This window comes from Microcebus murinus, chromosome 8 (assembly GCF_040939455.1).
Source record: "Microcebus murinus isolate Inina chromosome 8, M.murinus_Inina_mat1.0, whole genome shotgun sequence".
NCBI lineage: Eukaryota > Metazoa > Chordata > Mammalia > Primates > Cheirogaleidae > Microcebus > Microcebus murinus.
Genome location: NC_134111.1, coordinates 16,389,441 through 16,409,638, shown reverse-complemented (window position 1 = coordinate 16,409,638; position 20,198 = coordinate 16,389,441). Strand labels below are relative to the sequence as shown.

Here is a 20,198-nt window from a genome sequence, read left to right as displayed (position 1 = left end):
TGTTTGCAGTGGCTGAGGCTTAAATGACAGGTGCTTTTGTACAATAGAACCATTGGTTGTAGGCATCTGTTCAGATACAAATATGAGCTCCCTTTAACTAAGTTACATCTGGCAATAAACAAGGTCATAAATCAGTAGATATTGCTGAAAGCTGGATTTTAAGACATGTTTCTCCTTTCAATTATACTTAGAGCCAAATTTCAGGGGGGGGAAATGGAGTAGTAAAATTTCTTGGCATTTTTAGATCACTTAAAGAGATTGATATGCAGCAAAAATGAAGTATTGATAGCAAGGCAGATGCCTAATACTGAAAATCTAGCATTATTAAGCATTATGGATATTGATTAGAAAGCAAATTAAACATGCCTTATGTACTTACGTAGGGGCTTAATATTTACCACAAGTACTCTCAGATCACCCTTGCCTTCCTTCCCCAGGCTGGTGTTTAGTCACCGTCAGTTGGAATTGCATTTGGAGAATAGTGATAAGTACTCAGGTACTAAAGGCACCCATAAACTGTCAATAAATTGCAGAAGTAAGAAGCTTTGCTACTCTGCAAGTGACACAAAGACAGATGGCTCCCCATCAAAGAGTTTCTGAAACAAAGCTTTGTATAAATAGGAGACTCAAATTAGATGGTAATAGGGAGATTCTGTTCTCAGTGGTCGGCATGCTAAATTAGTTTAGCCTGTCCAGTTTCTGGAGCTTCATCTGTTCCAAGAGGGGCCTACAATGTGGCTGTCAGGATATGCTTGGATGTTTATAGCTTTATTTGTCACCCTTGATTGTGCAGACCCACTAGAACAGGTGTCCTCAAACTATGGCCCGCGGGCCACATGCCGCCCACCGAGGACATTTATCCAGCTCACCGGGTGTTTTTGCCACCGCTGCCTGTCCTGCTTAGCAGCCAACTCATCCTGGGCCCACAGTGCGCACTCTCCAACAGTCTGAGGGACAGCGAACTAGCCCCCTGTTTCAAAAGTTTGAGGACCCCTGCACTAGAACTCCAACAGCCTGGACCTTCTGCAAGGGACCCAGATCTATTTGATGTGAGGGTTGTTGCCATTTGGGTAGGCCTGGATATGAAAAGTTATATTATCATTTACAGTGGAGACTCGTGATATGGAGTTTGGGGTTCACTGTGCATGGTTTCCTGTCAGGTGGCCCAGATGTGCAGTGGGCATTTGGTTGCTTACTTAGAAAGACACCATCGGAGGTAGAGGGGACCATGGCAGGAATCTGGTAGAGCTCCCTCACTCTAGAGATGAAGACACTATGGTCCATGGAAGTTAAGTGTTTTGTGTGCCCCAAAGCACATATTTAGTGGCAGTGTATAGCCTGAGATCTAGACCACAAGACTCACACTCTAGTGCTCATGCTCTTGAACCTGTAGCCAAAGACAGCTACTCTGTCTTCTTCCTTTTGTAGACCTGGAGTCATGCTTTGATATTGCTCTGATTTTCTCACCAGTATGGATAAATAAAATGAGAAACCACCATTGTGGTACTTTTGTCTAAAAATTGTGGTAGCTTGTAATAATGACAAGCTACACCTACAATAGGCCAGACACTGTGCTATGTGCTTCACAGCTAGGGCCTCACTGAGTCTTTGCAATAACCCTGTAAGTGAGACAGTATTATTATCATTCCCTTTTAAAAGAAAATATGGCTATAAAGATGAAATAATTTCCCTATAACCACAGTTAGTAAGAGGCAGTGCCAAGATTTGAGCCTATAGTCTATCTGACTCCAAAGTCTGTGCTTCTAGCTACTGCACTGTACTACCCAGAATATCCCTGACTTGCAATGGTTCAACTTAATGATTTTTCAACTTTACGATGGGGCAAGTGATATCATTTCAGTAGAAACTGTACTTTGAGTACCCATACAGCCATTCTGTTTTTCACTTTTTAATACAGTATTCGATCAATTACATCGAATTGAGATATTCAACAATTTATTACAACATAGGCTTTGTGTTAGATGATTTTGCCCAATGTAAGTGTTCCAAACACATTTAAGGTAAGCTAGGCTAAGCTATGATGTTGGGTAGGTTAAGTGTGTTAAATGCATTTTCAACTTACGATGGGCTTAACGGGATGCAACCTTGTCTTAAGTCGAAGAGCATCTGTATTCCTTCTTACATCACCATGAGGTTCAGTTGATATTTACTCGCCCCCTAAGCAAGATATTTACTCTCCCCTGGCTCAGAGCTGTCCTGCTCTTTCAGGAATACCAACTGAATGCAAAATCAGGAACCCCGGCTTTGAAATGCCCAGGCCTGGGGGTTGTTGTCCCTGGTCACCTCTGTCCTCGAAACAGCTGCAGCAGCAGTGAACTGTCTCTTTCAAGCACCTGCAGCGAGTACTCCAGCGGCTCCTCCTACACATGGCATGATGGGAAGAACCTCAGGAAAAGGGTAAGGCCTCCTTCTAAGGCACTTCGGTATCAAAGGGAACCAGAAAAGAATCCTCTTCTGGTAGGGTTTGGTCATGGAGGCGAAGGCTGGGTGGCAGGGGTAAAAAGGAAATGACCATTTGCTAAGTATGCACTCACATATTATACTGACCTCCTTTAATCAGTGCTATAGTTCTCAGGAAACACTATTTTACCATAAATTGGAGGACAGCATAGTAGAGAGAGAAAATACCATAGCAGATGACAGGGGCCATGACATCAAGTAAAGGTAGGCATATTCCTACGAATATGCCAGGAATTCCTTCACCAGTTTTTTAAATAATTACTACCACTGGAATGACTCCCATCTGCAAAGTGGGCTCACACAACCGAAGATTTCCCATGCTTTGAACAAATCTCTTTGCCCACCAATGTAAGGCAAATATTTGAAGTAGGTGTTTTAGCAGTTCCCTAATGTTGAAGAAAGACAAAGAGTACACGAGAATGGAAACTCTGAATCAGAATATTTGGAGGTCATTTTTCTGTCATTTGTATAAACTTAGTTTATGGTTTTGGCACTATAGAAACCAGAAAAAGTCCAAAACTCCCAGAAAATATTAGCAAGGGAGTAGCTTTGTCATCCTCTGAGCAAGAACTCAGAAAAAGATTTCAAGCTTGCGTTTAGAGCTTATTCCCTAGGCCTCAGACTTCTAATGCAAAGTACAGAGCCTGCCACATTATCAAAATTGCTCCCTCTGAGGAGTTGTTAGGAGCTCTGAATAATGACTGCTCGGGGCCTGGCTCGGAACGGATTGGGAAGATGGCTGGGGATGTTTTCTCGCTCCGTCTGTGGAGACCGCTGGCTCCCAGGGCTCCCTGCTCTGCTCGTTTCATTCTCACACCTCTTCTTCTCTCTCCTGCAAGAGTCTCTTTACTTCCTTTTTCGTTTTTTGGCCAAAATTCTTCCAATTAGGACCCTCCTTGATGTTCTAGGGCAATTTCTTCCCTGAAAGAAGAGAAGGAAGGTTCTTAAGAAACTCCATGGACGGTCAGGTGGCCATCCTCTGGGTCCCTGATAGGGTCCTGCCATGGTCGTGGAATTCTACTAACCTGTCACATCTTGCAGTGGGCAGTCCTGGTTCTCAGGAACCCAGCAGGCTAGGCCCAGTCCTGTCAAATTATTTTAAATTTATATTAGTGAAGGAACTGCTGTAGTCCTTACCTTGTGCCAGGGACTCATTTAGTATGTACTCATTTAATAACTTACCTAATAAACTCATGGTGTATGAATTTGAATGTGAATACTACATTCACTTATATAATAAAAAATATATTACTAATTACATTTTTGAGCTCACAGGTATTTTTTTAATATTTTCTGTGTGAGAAGAAACAGAAAGGAAGCTTGCACGAAATGCACTAGCCTGCCCTATGTGAGGAATTGCCATGTGCAGCAGAGCTTTTTAAGTACTTCCCAAGTATTAGCTCATTTAATGCTCATAGTAGCCTACTGAGTAGGTTCTCCTGTTCTCCCCAGTTTACAGGTGAGGAAAACTGACATGCTGAGAAGTGAAGGGACTGGCCCCAGATCTCAGAGCCAGTACAAGGCAGAGACAGGCAGCGGGTTCCAGACCCTTCACTCTTAATCATTCTGTTTACACTGGCCTTGCGGAGTCAGCCTGAACCATGGAGGGGTTGTTCCCTTTCTAGGGTTTGATTTGTTCTGATTAACATGGAAAGTGCCCTGGAAAAAAAATTGTAAAATTGTTGTTATTCCATCAAGAAATAGAAGAGGCCTGTGGACATGAAACACAGGCCCCTGCCTGTCAGCAGCATGTTTAGCCAACCACACTGCTTCCCTGGAGCAATTCTCTTCCAGCCTCTGCCAGCGAAGAATGAAGCTGCCTGTGAGAAACGCCAGCTTCCGCCCCACCATCTCTGTCGCAGGGGATGCCTGCTTTTCTTCCCCCTCAGGTTCCAAGACTGGTCCAGACCGTTCTCAAGTTGTTAAATCCCTCACCTCCGGTGGCGATCTAATGGAGGAATGTGGCTAGTCTCACTGGGCAGGCCGGGAGCCTGGGCCCTGGGGGCTGGCAGCTGCTGACTCTGGGGTGGGCCACATCGCAGCGTGGGCAGGCTCTGGAGGGGAAGCAAGGAGGTTGGGGCAAAGGCTGAGCTTGTCGTCTGTGAGTTCAACAAATATGCCTTTCTCATCTCTTGTGGGGTGCTTTCGTCTGGCTTCTCTTCTCTATTGTCAATGACTGTCAGGAGCATGGAAATTCTTAGAAACCCAGACTGTGGCAGCTGCTGTCTGGTCTGTCTGTAATACCCAGATTCACTAGTGGGATTTCTTCTGATTGCCAAAGGAGTTTTTAATGGTGTGGGAGAAGAGGAAGGAGAAGATCACCAAATAGCATCTCGCCCCCCAGCACCTTCTGATGCGGGAGCATTTTCTAAAGAAAATATATTATTTGACTTCAAAACAAATCAATCTGTGTGTGTGATTGATAGCAAGGATAGTTTTCATGGAAATTCTTTAGATGTAAGCACACGTTCACAACTTACTAGGAAGCCCAGATCCCAGTGGAAGTTTCTGATACCTTTTCAGCCTCTGTGTATGAGCATGGGGCTGGTGTCTGGGGTTGTAGGGCTGGCGGGGAGCTGGTATAGCCAAGATTGGTACAGAGTGTGCTTCTGAAACCACTTTGGTCCTCCCCTGAAGTTCTTCACTGTTAATCCTGTAGTCTTTTTAAAAGTCATGATGTCAGGCCCCTAAACTCTACACGTTCTACACTTGTGCGGGGTCACCTGTGATCTGTGTGATGGCACTGACCCATGTAGCAGCGAGACCAGGGGCCAACCTTGGCTTTGGTAGCACAGCCTCAAGCGGAGGAGTGCGGGCTCCACAGCCAGACACATCCCCCTCATGGCCACTTTTAAGCTGAGTCAAAATCGGCAGTGTTGTAGAAAGAGCCCAGAGTTCAGACCTTTGCTCCAGCTCTTCCTCACTGTGTGATCAGTGACTCTCAGGTTCCTTTTTTGAAGACTGGTCTCACCAGACCAATCAGTGACTCTCAGGTTCCTTTTTTGAAGATGAAGTTAACCACTTCAGTACCGGCGTCGACTACAGTCGACAGCCACAGATGAACTCGCACAGCCGAGCATCAACTTTAAAAGTCGACAGCCAAACGCTTTTACTTTTATCTCTGTGGTTGCAGTGTGTACCTTCAGCTAATAAGTTACTACGAATCTGTGACCTTTTAACAAGTCCTTAGTAGGAGCTATTATAGTTATTTCCCTAAAGCTGCCTGTAAAGTAAAACAAGCTTTCAGTGCTTTAAAGCTTTTCTCATCACACAAGAGCAAAATGGATTTGTGTCAATGCACAGCACAAACTATCGTGCGGACTGAGCGCCGGCTGTGGGCACGGTTTCCCGGCCGGTAAGCGCCGTACCGGACTGGTTAAAGCACTGTGTAATGGCTGGGATACAGCAGGTGCTCAGTAAAGGTTAGTTCTCTTTTTTGCCCTTTCATTTCCCATTAGCACTACTATGAAAAAATACAACTGCGTAGAGAGCAGCCCTTTGCCGATGTCATTTCCCATACACTTTTTCAAAGCTAAGGCTGGCATCTATGCTAAGGCTGGGAGGTATGTATGAATGGCGGGAAATTGACCCTTCTAAGTTAGTAGATGAATAATTACTATAGGGTTCTAACAGCAAATGCCCAGCTGGGGGGTGTGTGTGTGTGTGTGTGTGTGTGTGTGTAGTAACTTTACAAGTTTTTCATAAATGTCCATTGCCTATCAAACAAAGCCATAAAGTCACAGAACTATCAAATGTTAAAATGAGAGTGACTTAAAGATATGGACCAACTTAGTGTTTTCAGCTTTACCCTCTCCACTTCTCATAGATACTCTACAGCGAAGCCATATTGTCTTTTAGTCATTCCCTAAGTTCACCTTGAACATACCTTCCACCTTAAGCTTTGCCCATCCCATTTCTTTTACTCCGGAAATCATTTCCCCCACTCCCACTTTTAACCTAAGGCAAACCAATCTGTCCTTCAATGACTAGTGAAGTTTTGTTGTTGTTTTTTTTTAAAGAAATACTTTACTATATGCCTTTCATGATTTTTCCAAAGAGATCTGTAGTCTTCCACCTCTGATCTCCTGAGTACTTACTCTTTGCACTTCTCATTTGCTCCCGTGATGTACAGGCAATGGTGGCCAAGTGTCCTCTCACCTGCTGGGATTTCTGTTCCATGAAGTCAGGGTCCTTACCTTCTATTTCTTTCTACCACTGTGCCGCTTAGCATAGGACCTGGCAAAGTGAGTGTTTGCTGCATAGTTAGTGAATTAATTAATTAGCTAATTAATGTAGGCATTTATAAGTGAATACTTATCAACCACTAGCACAAATTAAGTCCCATGACAGACTTTTCCTTTTATATATATTTGTGATCATTTCTGATATCTACTTCTCTTTCCTAGCAGTCATCACAAAACTGGGATAAAAGGCTAAGTATTGATTCTTCGCTCCCCAGTGGCTTTGCTAGTCCTACAGATGAACTACCTCCAACTCGTATCAAGGAAAGCCACATTTTGGAAGGGCTAAGAAAGCTACAGAAGCGAAAAGTATTACTTGAACCCCCATCAGCGATAACCAAATGGGGTTACAAAGATTGCATGAACTCAAATGAAGGGATATACTCTCCGGGAATTAAGAGTAGCAGCCTCAAGGAGTGTTCCCCCTGCAAACTGACTGACACAGCGAGCCCCCGCAAGAAGCCCCACAAGGCATTTGTCTTTGATACAGATTCCCATGATGACGCCGATGACAGCTCTTCTTCCTTGGTGTTGCTCCAAGCAACCCCAAGCCAGAGCTGCAGGCCCCATGGTAGTAAGCTAACCCACAGTGTTTCTGACAGTCTGTTTGGCTGGGAGCCAGATGGAAGACACTTTTCGGAAGGCACATCCTCGGTGTATCCCAGCGAAAGGCTCGAAAAGCTGCCGAGTTGTGCCAGTGCCTGTCCCTTGGAGAGGAACCTGTGCCCAAGTGTGCAGCCACCTCACGCACAGAGAGGGAGGGATCCACACCGCCAAGGCCATGGCCGCATGGCTCTCAGTCTCCAGCTTTCAGACACTGATGACAACGAAACCGTCGGTGAGTTGCACATAGAGAGTAGCGATGAGAAAAGTCCTTCAGACCTGTCATTGGCTGCAGATACCAATAAGTCCTTGGAGAACCTGGACGTCCTCATGGCATTTGGAAAATCTCAACCTGAGTCTCCTGATGAGGAGGAAAAGCAAGTGCCCATCCATGTGGAGACTAGGCCAAAGACGTTCAGTTTCATTAAGCAGCAAAGGGTTGTTAAGAGGACTTCTTCAGAAGAGTGTATTACTGTAATATTTGATGCAGAAGATGGCGAGCCCATTGAATTCAGCTCTCACCAGACGGGAGTTGTCACTGTTACCAGAAATGAAATTTCCATCAATTCAGCCCCTACTGGACCCAAGGCAGAACACACTGAACTTTTACCTCAGGGAATTACTTGTTTACAGCCAGGAGCAGCTGCAAGAGACTGTCCTTTCTTCAAAAGATCTGAAGAGGAAACTGAGCGACACATTCCAAAAGCTAACGTAGACACTGTTCCCATGGTGCCCACTGAGTCTTTCAGCCCCAGGACAGTGACACCAAATACTCAGCAACAAAAGCTGGTCAGGCCAACACACAGCATGTCATGCCAGAGTAGTTCCAGGTCTTTGGCATCCCTGGGCGTCTATCAAAAGCAAAGCCTGACAAAAATACCAGCCCGGGGCAAGTCTTCACCTCAGAAATCAAAACTGATGGAGCCTGAAGCCTCGACACTAGTCCCCTCTTCTGGCCCGGTGACTGTTGAAAAATCACCAGCCTTAGCCCCTGGGAAACTCTCCCGGTTCACAAAGACTGAGAGCCCAGGGCCCCTCTTTGAATTACGGCCAGATTCACACATTCCAAAACTCCCCACCCAGCTTCCGCACAGCTCCAGAATGCCCAGCAGGAGAGACTGGGTCCAGTGCTCCACGAGCCACACGCCTGGGTCACGGTCGAGGCCCCTCATCGCACCTAGTGACGGTGGAGAGCCCCCCACGAGGGACGGACACTGCAACTCTGGGCCAGAGGCAGGGGCGAGGTCCCCCTCTCCCCCGCCCCCTCCCGGCAGGTCAGTCTCGCTGCAGGCCAGGCCCAGCCACGAGTGCTCGCCACCACCTTCAACTGCCAAACCAGAACCGAGAGTCCCCGGTGAAACAGCAAGGACGCTGTTCAAATCCCCCCTGCTGAAAGGAGCCTCCACTCCTGCTACTTCTTCTAATCAGGCCACGGCGGAAGTGCAGAGGAAGAAACCTTCTGTGGCCTTCAGAAAGCCTATCTTCACTCACGCACTGCCCTCCCCAGACACGGTGGTTCCAACCAGATGCCCCGCTCATGCCCCCTCCAGCTCCTTCGCTGCGATGGCTCTGGGGCCTCCAAAGGTCTCCCCAAAGAGAGGTGTCCCCAAAACCTCTCCTCACCAAACTCTTGGGACCACACAAATGGACACGGGGCTACGGACTCCCAGGAATGGTCCTTTGACCCACGAGCCACTGGAAATATCATCCTCCAAAAGCGTTTCTCCAGGAAGAAAAGGGCAATGGAATGACAGTGTCCCCGCACCCCCCAGGCCTTCCTTCTTAGGGGCCAGTGAGTCGCCATCGTCTCAGGTTAGCAGTGCCTCATCATCATCGTCATCCTCCAAAAGCCATAGTACCCCACATGGTTGTCAGAGCGCTCGAGAGAAGGGGCTGAAGACTCGCCTCCCAGTGGGACTCAAAGTTCTCATGAAGTCCCCCCAATTGCTCAGGAAAAGTTCCACGGTGCCAGGGAAACACGAGAAAGACAGTTTAAACGAAGCCTCCAAAAGTTCTGTGGCTGTGAGTAAGTCTAAGCCAGAGGACTCCAGGAGTCCAGCAAGCCCCGATGAGACCCCAGGGGGCGGAAAACGCGTGACTGCAGCGGGTTTACCTGTGCAGGACGGTTCAGCTGAAGGGCTCCCCCTGGAAGCGGCACTGCCAGAGTCACTGGAAGGCAGCATCCCTGGGGCTGATGGAAGAGATGGGGCAGAAAACAGATCTGTGAAAAGATCCCTTTCCTCCAGCAAGCCACACCTAAAGCCCGCTCTGGGCATGAACGGCGCCAAAGCCCGCAGCCAGAGCTTCAGCGCTCACTCAGGAGACAAGCCCTCCACGCCCCCCGTGGAAGGGCCGGGCAAAGTCCGAACTCAGATTATTACCAACACCGCAGAGAGAGGCAATTCTCTGACCCGCCAGAACTCCTCCACCGAGGCCTCTCCCAGCAAGACCCCGTCTGCTCCGGTGTCTGAGAGTCTCCCTGGTGCCGGGAGGCCCTCGGGGCTCCCCTCCTCCAGCCAAGGCTCCCTGGGTAGCTCAGGCAGCTGCAGCAGTCATCATGGGAGCCCAAGCAAGTTGCCTTTGAGGATCCCTCCCAAGTCTGAAGGGCTCCTCATCCCGCCTGGAGAGGGGGCCCAGCAGGCCTATGCCCAGGGAGAGTGCCTCCATGTGGCTGTGCCTGTGGAGCCAGCCAGTGACCGCTGCAGGTGCCCACCCACCCCGACAGACTGCCCTCAAGCCCTGCAAAGCCCAGGAAGGATGCAGTGTCCAAGCTATTTTGAAACAAGCAGGACTTCCAAGTTAGAAACTTCTGGAAGGCATCCAGATGCCTCTACAACTGGGACTGGTGCTCTGAGCTCAGAAGCCCCCCCCTCACCCACCATTGAAGAAAAGGTCATGTTGTGCATTCAGGAAAATGTGGAAAAGGGCCAAGTGCAAACAAAGTCCACCTCTGTAGAAGCGAAGCAGAAGCCCGGCCCTTCTTTTGCCAGCTGGTTCGGTTTTCGGAAGAGTAGACTTCCAGCCCTCAGTGGCAGGAAAATGGATGTCTCCAAAACCAAAGTGGAAAAGAAAGATGCAAAAGTCTTGGGGTTTGGAAACAAACAACTAAAATCAGAAAGAAAAAAAGAGAAAAAGAAGCCTGAAGTACAGCGTGAGATAGAAAGTGAGGTGATCAGGGATACCACGTCGGCAGATAGTCCAGACGGTGGTTTACCAAGCAAAAATAATTGGAAAACACCACAAGACATTTACAACCAAATGAAATTTGAACCGAGAAATAGACCCAGCCCTGTTACATGTTCATCGAAAGATACCTTTCTGACGGAACTTCTGAACAGGTAACTCATTAGAAAAGTGGGGGGTAATGCACACCGTCTTAAAGAGAGTTGTTTGCTTCCTGCCGGTAAAGCATGTTTTTCATATAGGCAGAAATGCATAATAGCAGTCTTTTACACATTAGCCAGAATTTAAACAGTGACATAAAAGTTAGTAATAAAGTGATAATTTAGTCCATGTTACTCTGTTAACCAAACCAATAGTCTTTGAAATTAAAGAATGGTAAGTTTTATCAAGGTTGACAGAAATTCAGCCTACCCTTGAAACCATGAATGTACCCACATGGCATGCAATGGAAGAAAATTACCCATATGTTTTAAAGCATGCCGATTTCGTTGATTGTACTGAGCAAACGTATATTTATAAACTTTCCAGAGATAATTACATTTCCTGCCGATCTTAAGCCAGAAACATATTTAGCAATCACTCTTCAGTGGTTTTTTTATTTTGCCCCTCCCCATAGCAATCATAAAAATAAATTATCATGAAATCTAAATTGACACACTACTGGAATATTTGAAGATTTGATCAAGGCTAGTGAGAAATACTTATCATTCAAAGGTTTCAAGACAAAGAGCTACACGGAGGTTACTTTGAACTTCATAGGATTGGGAATAGGAGAGTGGTTAAGGAAGAGCAACGTAATTTATCAGAGGAATCACTTTCTACCTGCAGAGTTGATAAGAAAACAGCTCAACAGACAGAAAGTGGATCAAATAATGTTTCCTGCAGGAATGTGCTAAAGGGCAGTTCCCAGGCCTCCTGTCTCACCGGCAACTCTATCAGCACTCAAGGAAACCACAAGAAAAACATCAAAGCCAAAGCCGATATGGAAATACCGAAAGACTCCCTGGTAAGTGCTCCACCATCCTGGGTACCAAGTGCTACATTCTGGGATGTGCTGCCTGGGTTCCTTCTACTCCTTACTGATGGGCAAAATATGGGGGTAAGAGATTATGGGGGAAAAGAGAAAGTCAAAGAAAAAGATATTTTAAAAAGAGAGAGAGAAATCCTGGTGACAACAGCAGGCGGCCATAAGCTGGACCGAGAGTGGGCATGGCTCTCTCCAGTACAATACTTTTCCCAGCTCTGTTTTCAGAACCATGGTATAATCACGGTGCATTGCAGGCGAATGATGCTATAAGCATCATCTTCCAGTTATACCCTTTGCTGGAAATTTGTTTTGATGATTATTTCCAAAATCACTAGCAAGAAAAAGGAATGAACATGGTTTTAAAAATAAAAGTGCTAAACAATTTAAAAGAGTATTGACTATTTTGATGACATGATTTGAGCATTGTTCATTTTTTATGAAAGTTGTAGGAACCGATACATCCTACCTAGACAGAAGGTGTTAAAACTAAGAAATCATTTTTGCTACTTGGCTCCCTATCTTTCTGCTTATTCATTATAAGAACTCAGGGAGTAGACTTCCTTTAGAAGGTAAATAAGTAAGAGGGTATTTTTATACTTCCCTAGGGTATGTTGGTTTCAGATAATATTTTTTGTTTTATTTGTTATTTATTTATTTATTTTATTTTTGAGACAGAGTCTCACTTTGTTGCCCAGGCTAGAGTGAGTGCCATGGCATCAGCCTAGCTCACAGTAACCTCAAACTCCCGGGCTCAAGCAATCCTCCTGCCTCAGCCTCCCAAGTAGCTGGAACTACAGGCATGCACCACCATGCTCAGCTAATTTTTTCTATATATTTTTAGTTGTCTGGCTAATTTCTTTGTAGTTTTAGTAGAGACAGGGTCTCGCTCTTGCTCAGGCTGGTTTCGAACTCGTGACCTCGAGAAATCCGCCCGCCTAGGCCTCCCATAGTGTTAGGATTACAGGCGTGAGCCACCGCGCCCGCCCCCCCCCCCCCCCGCCAATATTTTTTGTTTTAAAATTGCCTTAAATTGCACGTATACTTGATGATGTTCATTGTTTCTTTTAGGTAGAGCACTTAAACAAAAAAAAAAATAGTAATTTAGAGAATTACTGTATCTCTGTAGTATATGCTATCATTTTCTGAGGGAAAATTTGAAATATGAAGTAATTACATATCTTTTTTCTGGAGTGGTTTGAAAGTAAAGGAGATTTTAAAAGTGATCATGGTTGGCATTCTTAGTTATTAATTATTAGTTGTAACTACTTACTGATGTCTAGGTTTCCTTAGAGTTTCACAGACTTTAATCTGAAAATATTTTATTCAAATAGCTCTTGGCTCTGCAGAACTCTAAGGCCTTTTCTTTAAAAAAATCTCTCCAAAATTGTATGCAGATTATGCTCATTGCAAAAGTTTTTTTTTTTTTTTCTTTTTCCCCTCATTCTTGCTCTTGGCTCTCATGGTATCATCCCTTCTTTGAAAACGGTAGATATCCCCTGCATTATAAAACCACAAATTATAAGCATATCTAAGGCTGCCCTTGTAGTGTCACTGAAAGGAAAGAGAGCGAATGAACGTGTGGAAATGTGCAATATGCTGGAAATTCAATCCAGCTGATGGAAAACTTTGATAGCCTGGCAGAGCCCCTTATCAGAGGCACTCAATTTAACTATGCCCCATTTAATATGGTTCTGACAGCTCCGAGTATATCTTCACTGTACAGGCGTACCAAAAAAACAAAAAGACCCTGTATTTGGCTGTTACAATTTCATTTTTACTTTCTTATTACTTCCTAATACTAAAGTTATTTGCCATGCTTTTCCTCTCTCATCTGTAGTCTTTCACAGGGTGGTCATAAGGGTTCTTTGGTCCTTCCAGAATATCTGCAAGAAACACTCTTATTATTTTCTGTGAAGCATAAAGATTCCCTAATCACCCCAAATATACATAATCAATAGGGATATGCTAATTTTTCTAGTTAGCTGCAAGACAAAATTAGTCATGCTGAGAAGCTTTTCCATACAGAGAAATGTTATTAACCTGGATAGTTGACCAGCTAGTCATTTTTTAAATGTAAAATGTAGTGTTTCTTGTTTCATCTCCATAATCATCAGTGTGAATTGGGCTAAAATTACTAATTTCAGAAAGGACATTGCTGTAGACTCCTGTGGGACTAGTACAAGAATAGCAGTGAAAACTCATTTATTATATGTTATCAGCTTATATAGGAAGGAGATTAGATGCAAAATAAGATGTATTTTAATACCGCAGCACATTGATGTGAATACCCATGAACCTTTTAAAATTCAAAGTTTAAGGGAATTTTCCCCCCCACAAGGGCTCAAGGTAAATTCTCTATCTGCTTATTTTAAAGAGTATTGCAAATCACGTTTCTCATAGTAGTTATTTTAGACGAAAACAATGGCTACATATAATGCATTACATATCCCACTTTTTTCCTGAACAAAACCATTGATCAAAAACCCTATGACATATAGGAGTAGTGTAGTTTCCCACAGTTCCTAAAAAGAGTGCCAAGGACAAGACCTGCAGATACTAGGAGTTTGAAGTGGTCCTCAGGAACACAATCAAATGAGGCATCTAGACAAGGGACTGACAGCATCTGCTACCCAGGGTCATAATGCCTACTCATAATATTGCAGTGTATGAGGAACAAATCCTAGCAAATTTCTTGACTATACCTGCCAAATGGTCTTCCAGACATCATGTGGACAGTGACCACGATTTTGACAGAATCCACACCTGGGACAATTCAACTTGTAACAAAAACTATAGTCATCAAGTGCAGTGATTGTAAACCTTCAATATCCTGGAACCATAGGGAAATAAATAGTTGAGCTGAAAAAATATATTTACCACTGTGAATAAAAGTTCTCAAAAAAGGAATCTGGAAGAAAGAGACCAGCAAACCAAGGAGACTCAGGTGTGAAACAACCATGTGATCCAGAGAACAAAGGGAAGGCTGGGGTTTTATAGCAAAAGTTCTGGAGTAGATTCCCAATCAGGTTCATTTATGCAAATGAAGGATTGCAAAAACTCAGTTCTGGTTGATCAGTGCAGCTGAGTTCTGATTGGTTGATACAGCTAAGTTTTGATTGGTTGATACAAATGAGCTGTGATTGGCTGGTTCACGTGAGCACTGATGGTTTCAAAAAATAAAAGGTGCAGCTTTTCAGGGAACTCAGAGTACCTGTGGGACCCGTGATAATGGCTGCTTGGTTCTATTTAAATTTAAAACAGCCACTTAGGATCCATCTTGAAGGACTGTCTCTTCCAAGATCACATTTATACGTATCATCATCCCTTGCTCTTTACAAGCTGATATATAGTTATGAGAGTCCTAAGGCATTTTAATTATTTTCATCTATAGTGATTACATTAGAAAGATTATTTCCATACATATAACAAATCCATGTATGTAGTAAACCTCCACTTAGTTCACTAGTAACTACATATCCATTTTTAGTATTGCTAGAAACATTCTAAAATATGTTTAAAAGTCCCATTAATGCGTTGCTGAATTAAATCCTTTTCTCATTTCAGAGCCTTAATTAGAGGCTTATGTCCCCATTTCTGCCATCATTTACAGACCACTTAGCTCTAATTTTTGTGTAATTTAGACAAGGACCATGTTACTTTGTACTTTTATTTAAATTATATAAAATCATTATAAAAGGGGGAAAAGGCATCTTCTAGAAAGACTGCATTGGTATAAGTCAGAAAGAGGTGCACTTTGCTTGCTGCACATTATAAGTTCGTCCTTCTTGTGGATTTAGATAATTTTCTGAAATGAGAAGTCTCAAAGGAAGACAGCCCCAGGCTCCTACTTAACTATCACTGGACAAAAATAAAATCATTAACAAAATTAACAAGATCATATATCTTCATCATGCACTGGAAAGAGATGGTCATTTAATATGGGTACTTTAATTTAAATTATGGGTATTCTCACCTGGTGTCACAGTCTGAAAAAAAAATCACATCTGCTAATAAAAAAGCATCAAATACTATCCCATTAAAATGGTACTGTGGTGATAAAATAGTACTGTGGTGAAGAAAATAGTACAATAATTACACAAATTGTTGTCATTAAGTTCTGCAAAATGTTATAATTTTAACATCCTTAATTGAATGATTCTGTTCTAAATGCTATTTTGGTGCTAATAAGAAGCGTGCATATTTTCTTCTCCTCTTGCAAAGTTTTCTAAATGACTAACTTTTCCAAAGGTTATGCCTTTTAGGAGTGTTTCCTCCCAGGATCATTTCCTCTCTCACTTCGATTCATGATGTTTTTTTCCTTTTAAATGAGCTTTGACATCAAAATGTTGTTTTCTTGGGAAGCCATTAGTGTTAGGGTGATTCAAAGAAGAGATGTGTACAGAATTCCAAATGAAGGGTATTCACAAATAGTAGGTTTAATTATGAAATTATGTATATGTATTGATCAGTGGTGAATTGTGTTTTCTTTTTTTCCTCCTGTGTCTTTTGTAAGCTCATTTCTTCCTGCCCTTCCTAGTGATAGGGGTTAATAGAATACGATGAGTGCAGTGATATTTAATGGTTGTCTGTTACAGATTGGTATTTGGAGCAGTTCCTGACTACAACTGTAGAGTCCTCCAAAGTGGACAAGAGTTAGTGATGTATCATTAGACGACACCCAAAGTACTGACAAGCTTAAATCCAAAACAACCCATAGTTGATGCTTGTGGGTCACTTTCTACTCTTTACCAAATGAGACATTACTAAGTTTAATTTGTGTCTGTTCCTGGGACAGCAAGGACTGAGAAATTTCTAAATTTCTAAATCTCTCAGTCTTTTCTCAGCCAAACACTTGCCAAACTTCTTGGTTTTGTGGCCACACCAATTCTTTACAGCACTTTACCATATGGAGGTTGTCCCATTGTGCCTGTCTTCGGCAAGTTCTTAATCTTGACCTGACAGCCCCCTACTATCCAGGAAAGTTCCCACAACTTCCTACCAACACCCAACCACTGTGTGTTCAAGAATGAAAATTAATTTAAATTTCATCCTGTGAAAAATATAATTAGCAAGGGGAATCTACTGCTAAAATAAATTATGCCCCTAATTTCCATAGGCAAATGGATTTTTTTAATTACTCGCCATGTTGAATTGAAATCTATTTATATGGATAATTAGAGTTGACAAGTATGTCCCCATTTTCCATTCCTTTGTTGCTTCTTCATCCATCCCCTTCAAGTTCAAAATTTACCCCGTATAGGTCCTCTGCCCCTCATGGGTCATCCAGCCCAAGAAACTTGTCCACAAGTCCAGTTCCTCTGATATATCTCCAGAGGTCACACTGAGCATTTTCTGTTCGGCACATAAAGCCCTAGAAAGGCTCTTACAAGGAGCTGACAGGTAGGGCTATGCAATAGCTTTTATTTTCTTTCTTAAATATGATACTTGAAGAAGGTGGTGATGAAGTTCTATAGAAAGGTTAGGGAATAATAGGAAAAGGAAGCAGAGCAGTTACACATAGACACACGCACACACACATAGAACACGTTTGCTACTTTTAAATTAAAATATGTGTATGGATACTTGGAATATTGCCCGTGTCTCTAACTGCCAGAAAGATAGAGTAGTTCTTGGGAAGGTTTGGGAATGTTAGTTGTGACAATATGGGGCACTCTGAAACTTTGAATGATAGCAATGAATAGGAATCAGGAGTGCCCATTCTAAAACTAAAATCCTGTGTGACTTTGAACAGATCACTAACCCTCTCGGAGCCTATTTTCCTTTGTAAGGCGAAGACCTTATTCTAATTCATTTTTTTTTTTTTTTTGGAAACAGAGTCTCACTCTGTTATCCTAGCTAGTGGGCAGTGGTATCATCATAGCTCACTGCAAACTCAAACTCCTGAGCTCAAGCGATCCTCTCGCCTTGGCCTCCAAGAGTGCTAGGATTACAGGAATGAGCTACCACGCAGGGCCCTAAATTTTTTATTCTTTAATTTAGAATTTCGCAGGCTGACAGAGATGATGATTCATCCAATTCCAACAGGTTATGAGGGCACACTTGCAAGTTTAAAATGAGTAAATTTAGAAAAACCCAAAGGAAATGTAATTACCTTAACAGGTAGACAGAACGTATTGCTATAAGAGCCAGTATGAACTGAAAATATAAGTGGGTTTCTTTAATGTTTCTACAAAGGAGGATAGAAGACTCCCAATTGATTATTTATGGAAATTAAGGTGTTTGGGGATCCCTTCCACAATGGATCTTTGGTTCACCTGCCTTTTCACAAACAAGTCCCTGAGCTAAATGAACTGTGGAAGACAAATAAGTAGCACTTTAGCCTTGCTCATGCTTGTAGTATTTTTCCTTTTTGCCATCCATCAATAGATACTGCTAGAAATAGTTAGTTAATGAAGCCCCTTTTTCCTTCTTTCTTTCATTCTCTTACTTCCTTCCTGTGGAGGTGCTAGGCAACAGGGAATAGCCCGCAAGAACTGACAGCCGAAGGGGAATGAGAGGGATGAAGCATGGCCTCTAGATGTGGGACCCTTAGCAATCTCCCTTTGGGAGGGTTGAGCTGGCCGCCTCCATGCTCTCTTGAGTCTGCCATCTTCTGGCATGGTACAGATTAAGCACCAGTTATATTCTGATATTGGAACTGCAGTCATAAAATGTAAATAATTGGTCTTATTCCATTAAGTACGAAAATAGGAGGTAAAAAGTGGGGAAGCTAAATCCAGCTCAAGGTCAGTATGCAACCATATAACTTTCTACATTGCAAGTATAAAATAATGATTTCTTGGCATTCGACTCAAGCCCTTGAGCAAATCCATTGGCAGCCCCTAATGTATATGCCCAAGTGGGACCTTGATTGCATTGTACAGTTCACGTTATTATCACTGGCTGCTCAGGTGACTGGCTAAAATGTATTTTAAAACAGCTATGTAGGGTCATTCCCCCCCCCCCAGAACCCTAAGCTTGATATTGAGGCCAATTCTACTTTGAGAATAACAAAGTTCCTCCAAATGAACATGAATCTGGAGTTTGACTTGCTGTATTTAAATCCCAGCTCCACCACTTGGACGACTGACTACTTATCTTCTCTGTTATTTTGGGGTGGGTCTTCATCTCTAAATTGGAGCTAGCAGTAGCACATACTGCATAGCATTGTTGTGAGAATTTGGAGATCTTACATGTAAATAGCACCTGCCACATAGTATGTAAGCATGTGCTGTTTTTATTATGGTTGGGATTGTTGATGATGTGGTTACTGCTATTGCTACCCGACTGGAAAGTAGGGGACCTGGGTTTCCTTTACCAGATTTGCCATTTACTGTCTGTATGCTAACTTTAAGGATACCTCTGGACCTCAGAATTCTCATGTGTGAAATACCGTGACTTCATTAGATTCTCTATACAGTTTTATTTGATGCTAGCCCACCGAGCATCTGGGTATTCCAGGTAAAATATAAGGGGAATGTTTTTGACATGAAAAATCTAGATAAACGTCTCACTGATCTAGTTCACTGATCATATGTCAGAGTCACCTCTTCTCAGTGTGGAAAGCCTGAAATAAAGAATCATTTTCTGAGTTATACTCCAGGAAAGGGTCAGGAGATCTAAGTACATTTTAAGTATAGTTCTTTATTCTTATTAAAATAACTTGTGGTAGAAGTCATTGACTCTGGAGGAATTATTCCTCCTTAGACTTTAATTTTTCTTAACAGCCCTGTGTTACTGACTTTTAAGTATTAAAAACCAAAGCTTTTATCTCTACAATCTTGTGTGGAATCAGGTACCTTGTAAATCCTCTCTTTAAGAGCTAAGGTTATATTTCTGAACATATTCTCCTGAAATTAAAACTTGTAATAAAACCAAATTATGAAGTGGGGGAAAGTGGAATGAAAATATATATATGTATATGTATACATACATAGAGTCACATATGTATGTATAGGCACACATACACACTCACACATTTGTTACAGAAAATATCATTATAGTGATGATTGCAAAAGGTCTATTTAATATAATAAATAAGAACTTCTAGTATTTTCTTATTGCTGCAGATAAAAGAGGCAAATGAAAACTTGCAAGAGGATGAAGAAGATACAGTTGCAGATTCTGCATTTCAGAGCCACAGCATAGGTAAAAAATTATGTTTTGATACATCTTTTACGGAGACATTTTATACATGCAACGTTCTCTCAGACACGGGTGCATTCCTAGAAACCATGTCTCATGCCTCCCCCTATCAAGACTGAATCTTAACTGCTCACATGTGGTTACCTTTATCTTCTTAGACATTGGACACCACCATAAAATAAGTGGGTCAAAGCAGCACCCACAACGAAAACATAGGTCTTTGCAAAGGAATGCAGCGTGAACTGATGAGAAGTGAGTACTTGTCAGTATACAATGAAAGTGATACTGAGTGTAAATAATTTTTCTCTGAGGACAAAATCAGCTTTGAGCTGATATAATTTCTATAATTGTCTCAAGCAACACCTAGTGCAAATACCTATTGGTTAGAAATGTGGAGTGGTGGCTTCCTTAAATTGAATATTTTTTGAATCAAATGTTTTACACATAATACCAAAGAGAATAAGAAAGTATAATTTGCCAAAATCTTCAACTTATTTTCTTCATCACTGCTGTTAGAA

At 42.7% G+C, this 20,198-nt stretch overlaps 1 protein-coding gene across 1 annotated transcript in view; it reads left to right on the top strand.

Moving 5' to 3' along the window:
• NCKAP5 (NCK associated protein 5) overlaps nt 1-20,198 on the top strand; it is a 919,491-nt gene that overhangs the window by 804,636 nt on the left and 94,657 nt on the right. Inside the window, exons 12-15 of the mRNA XM_012740059.2 lie at nt 2,230-2,418; nt 6,888-10,663; nt 11,337-11,514; nt 19,605-19,683. Of these exons, the coding sequence (XP_012595513.2) occupies nt 2,230-2,418; nt 6,888-10,663; nt 11,337-11,514; nt 19,605-19,683 (4,222 nt within the window). The remainder of the gene's footprint in view (nt 1-2,229; nt 2,419-6,887; nt 10,664-11,336; nt 11,515-19,604; nt 19,684-20,198) is intronic.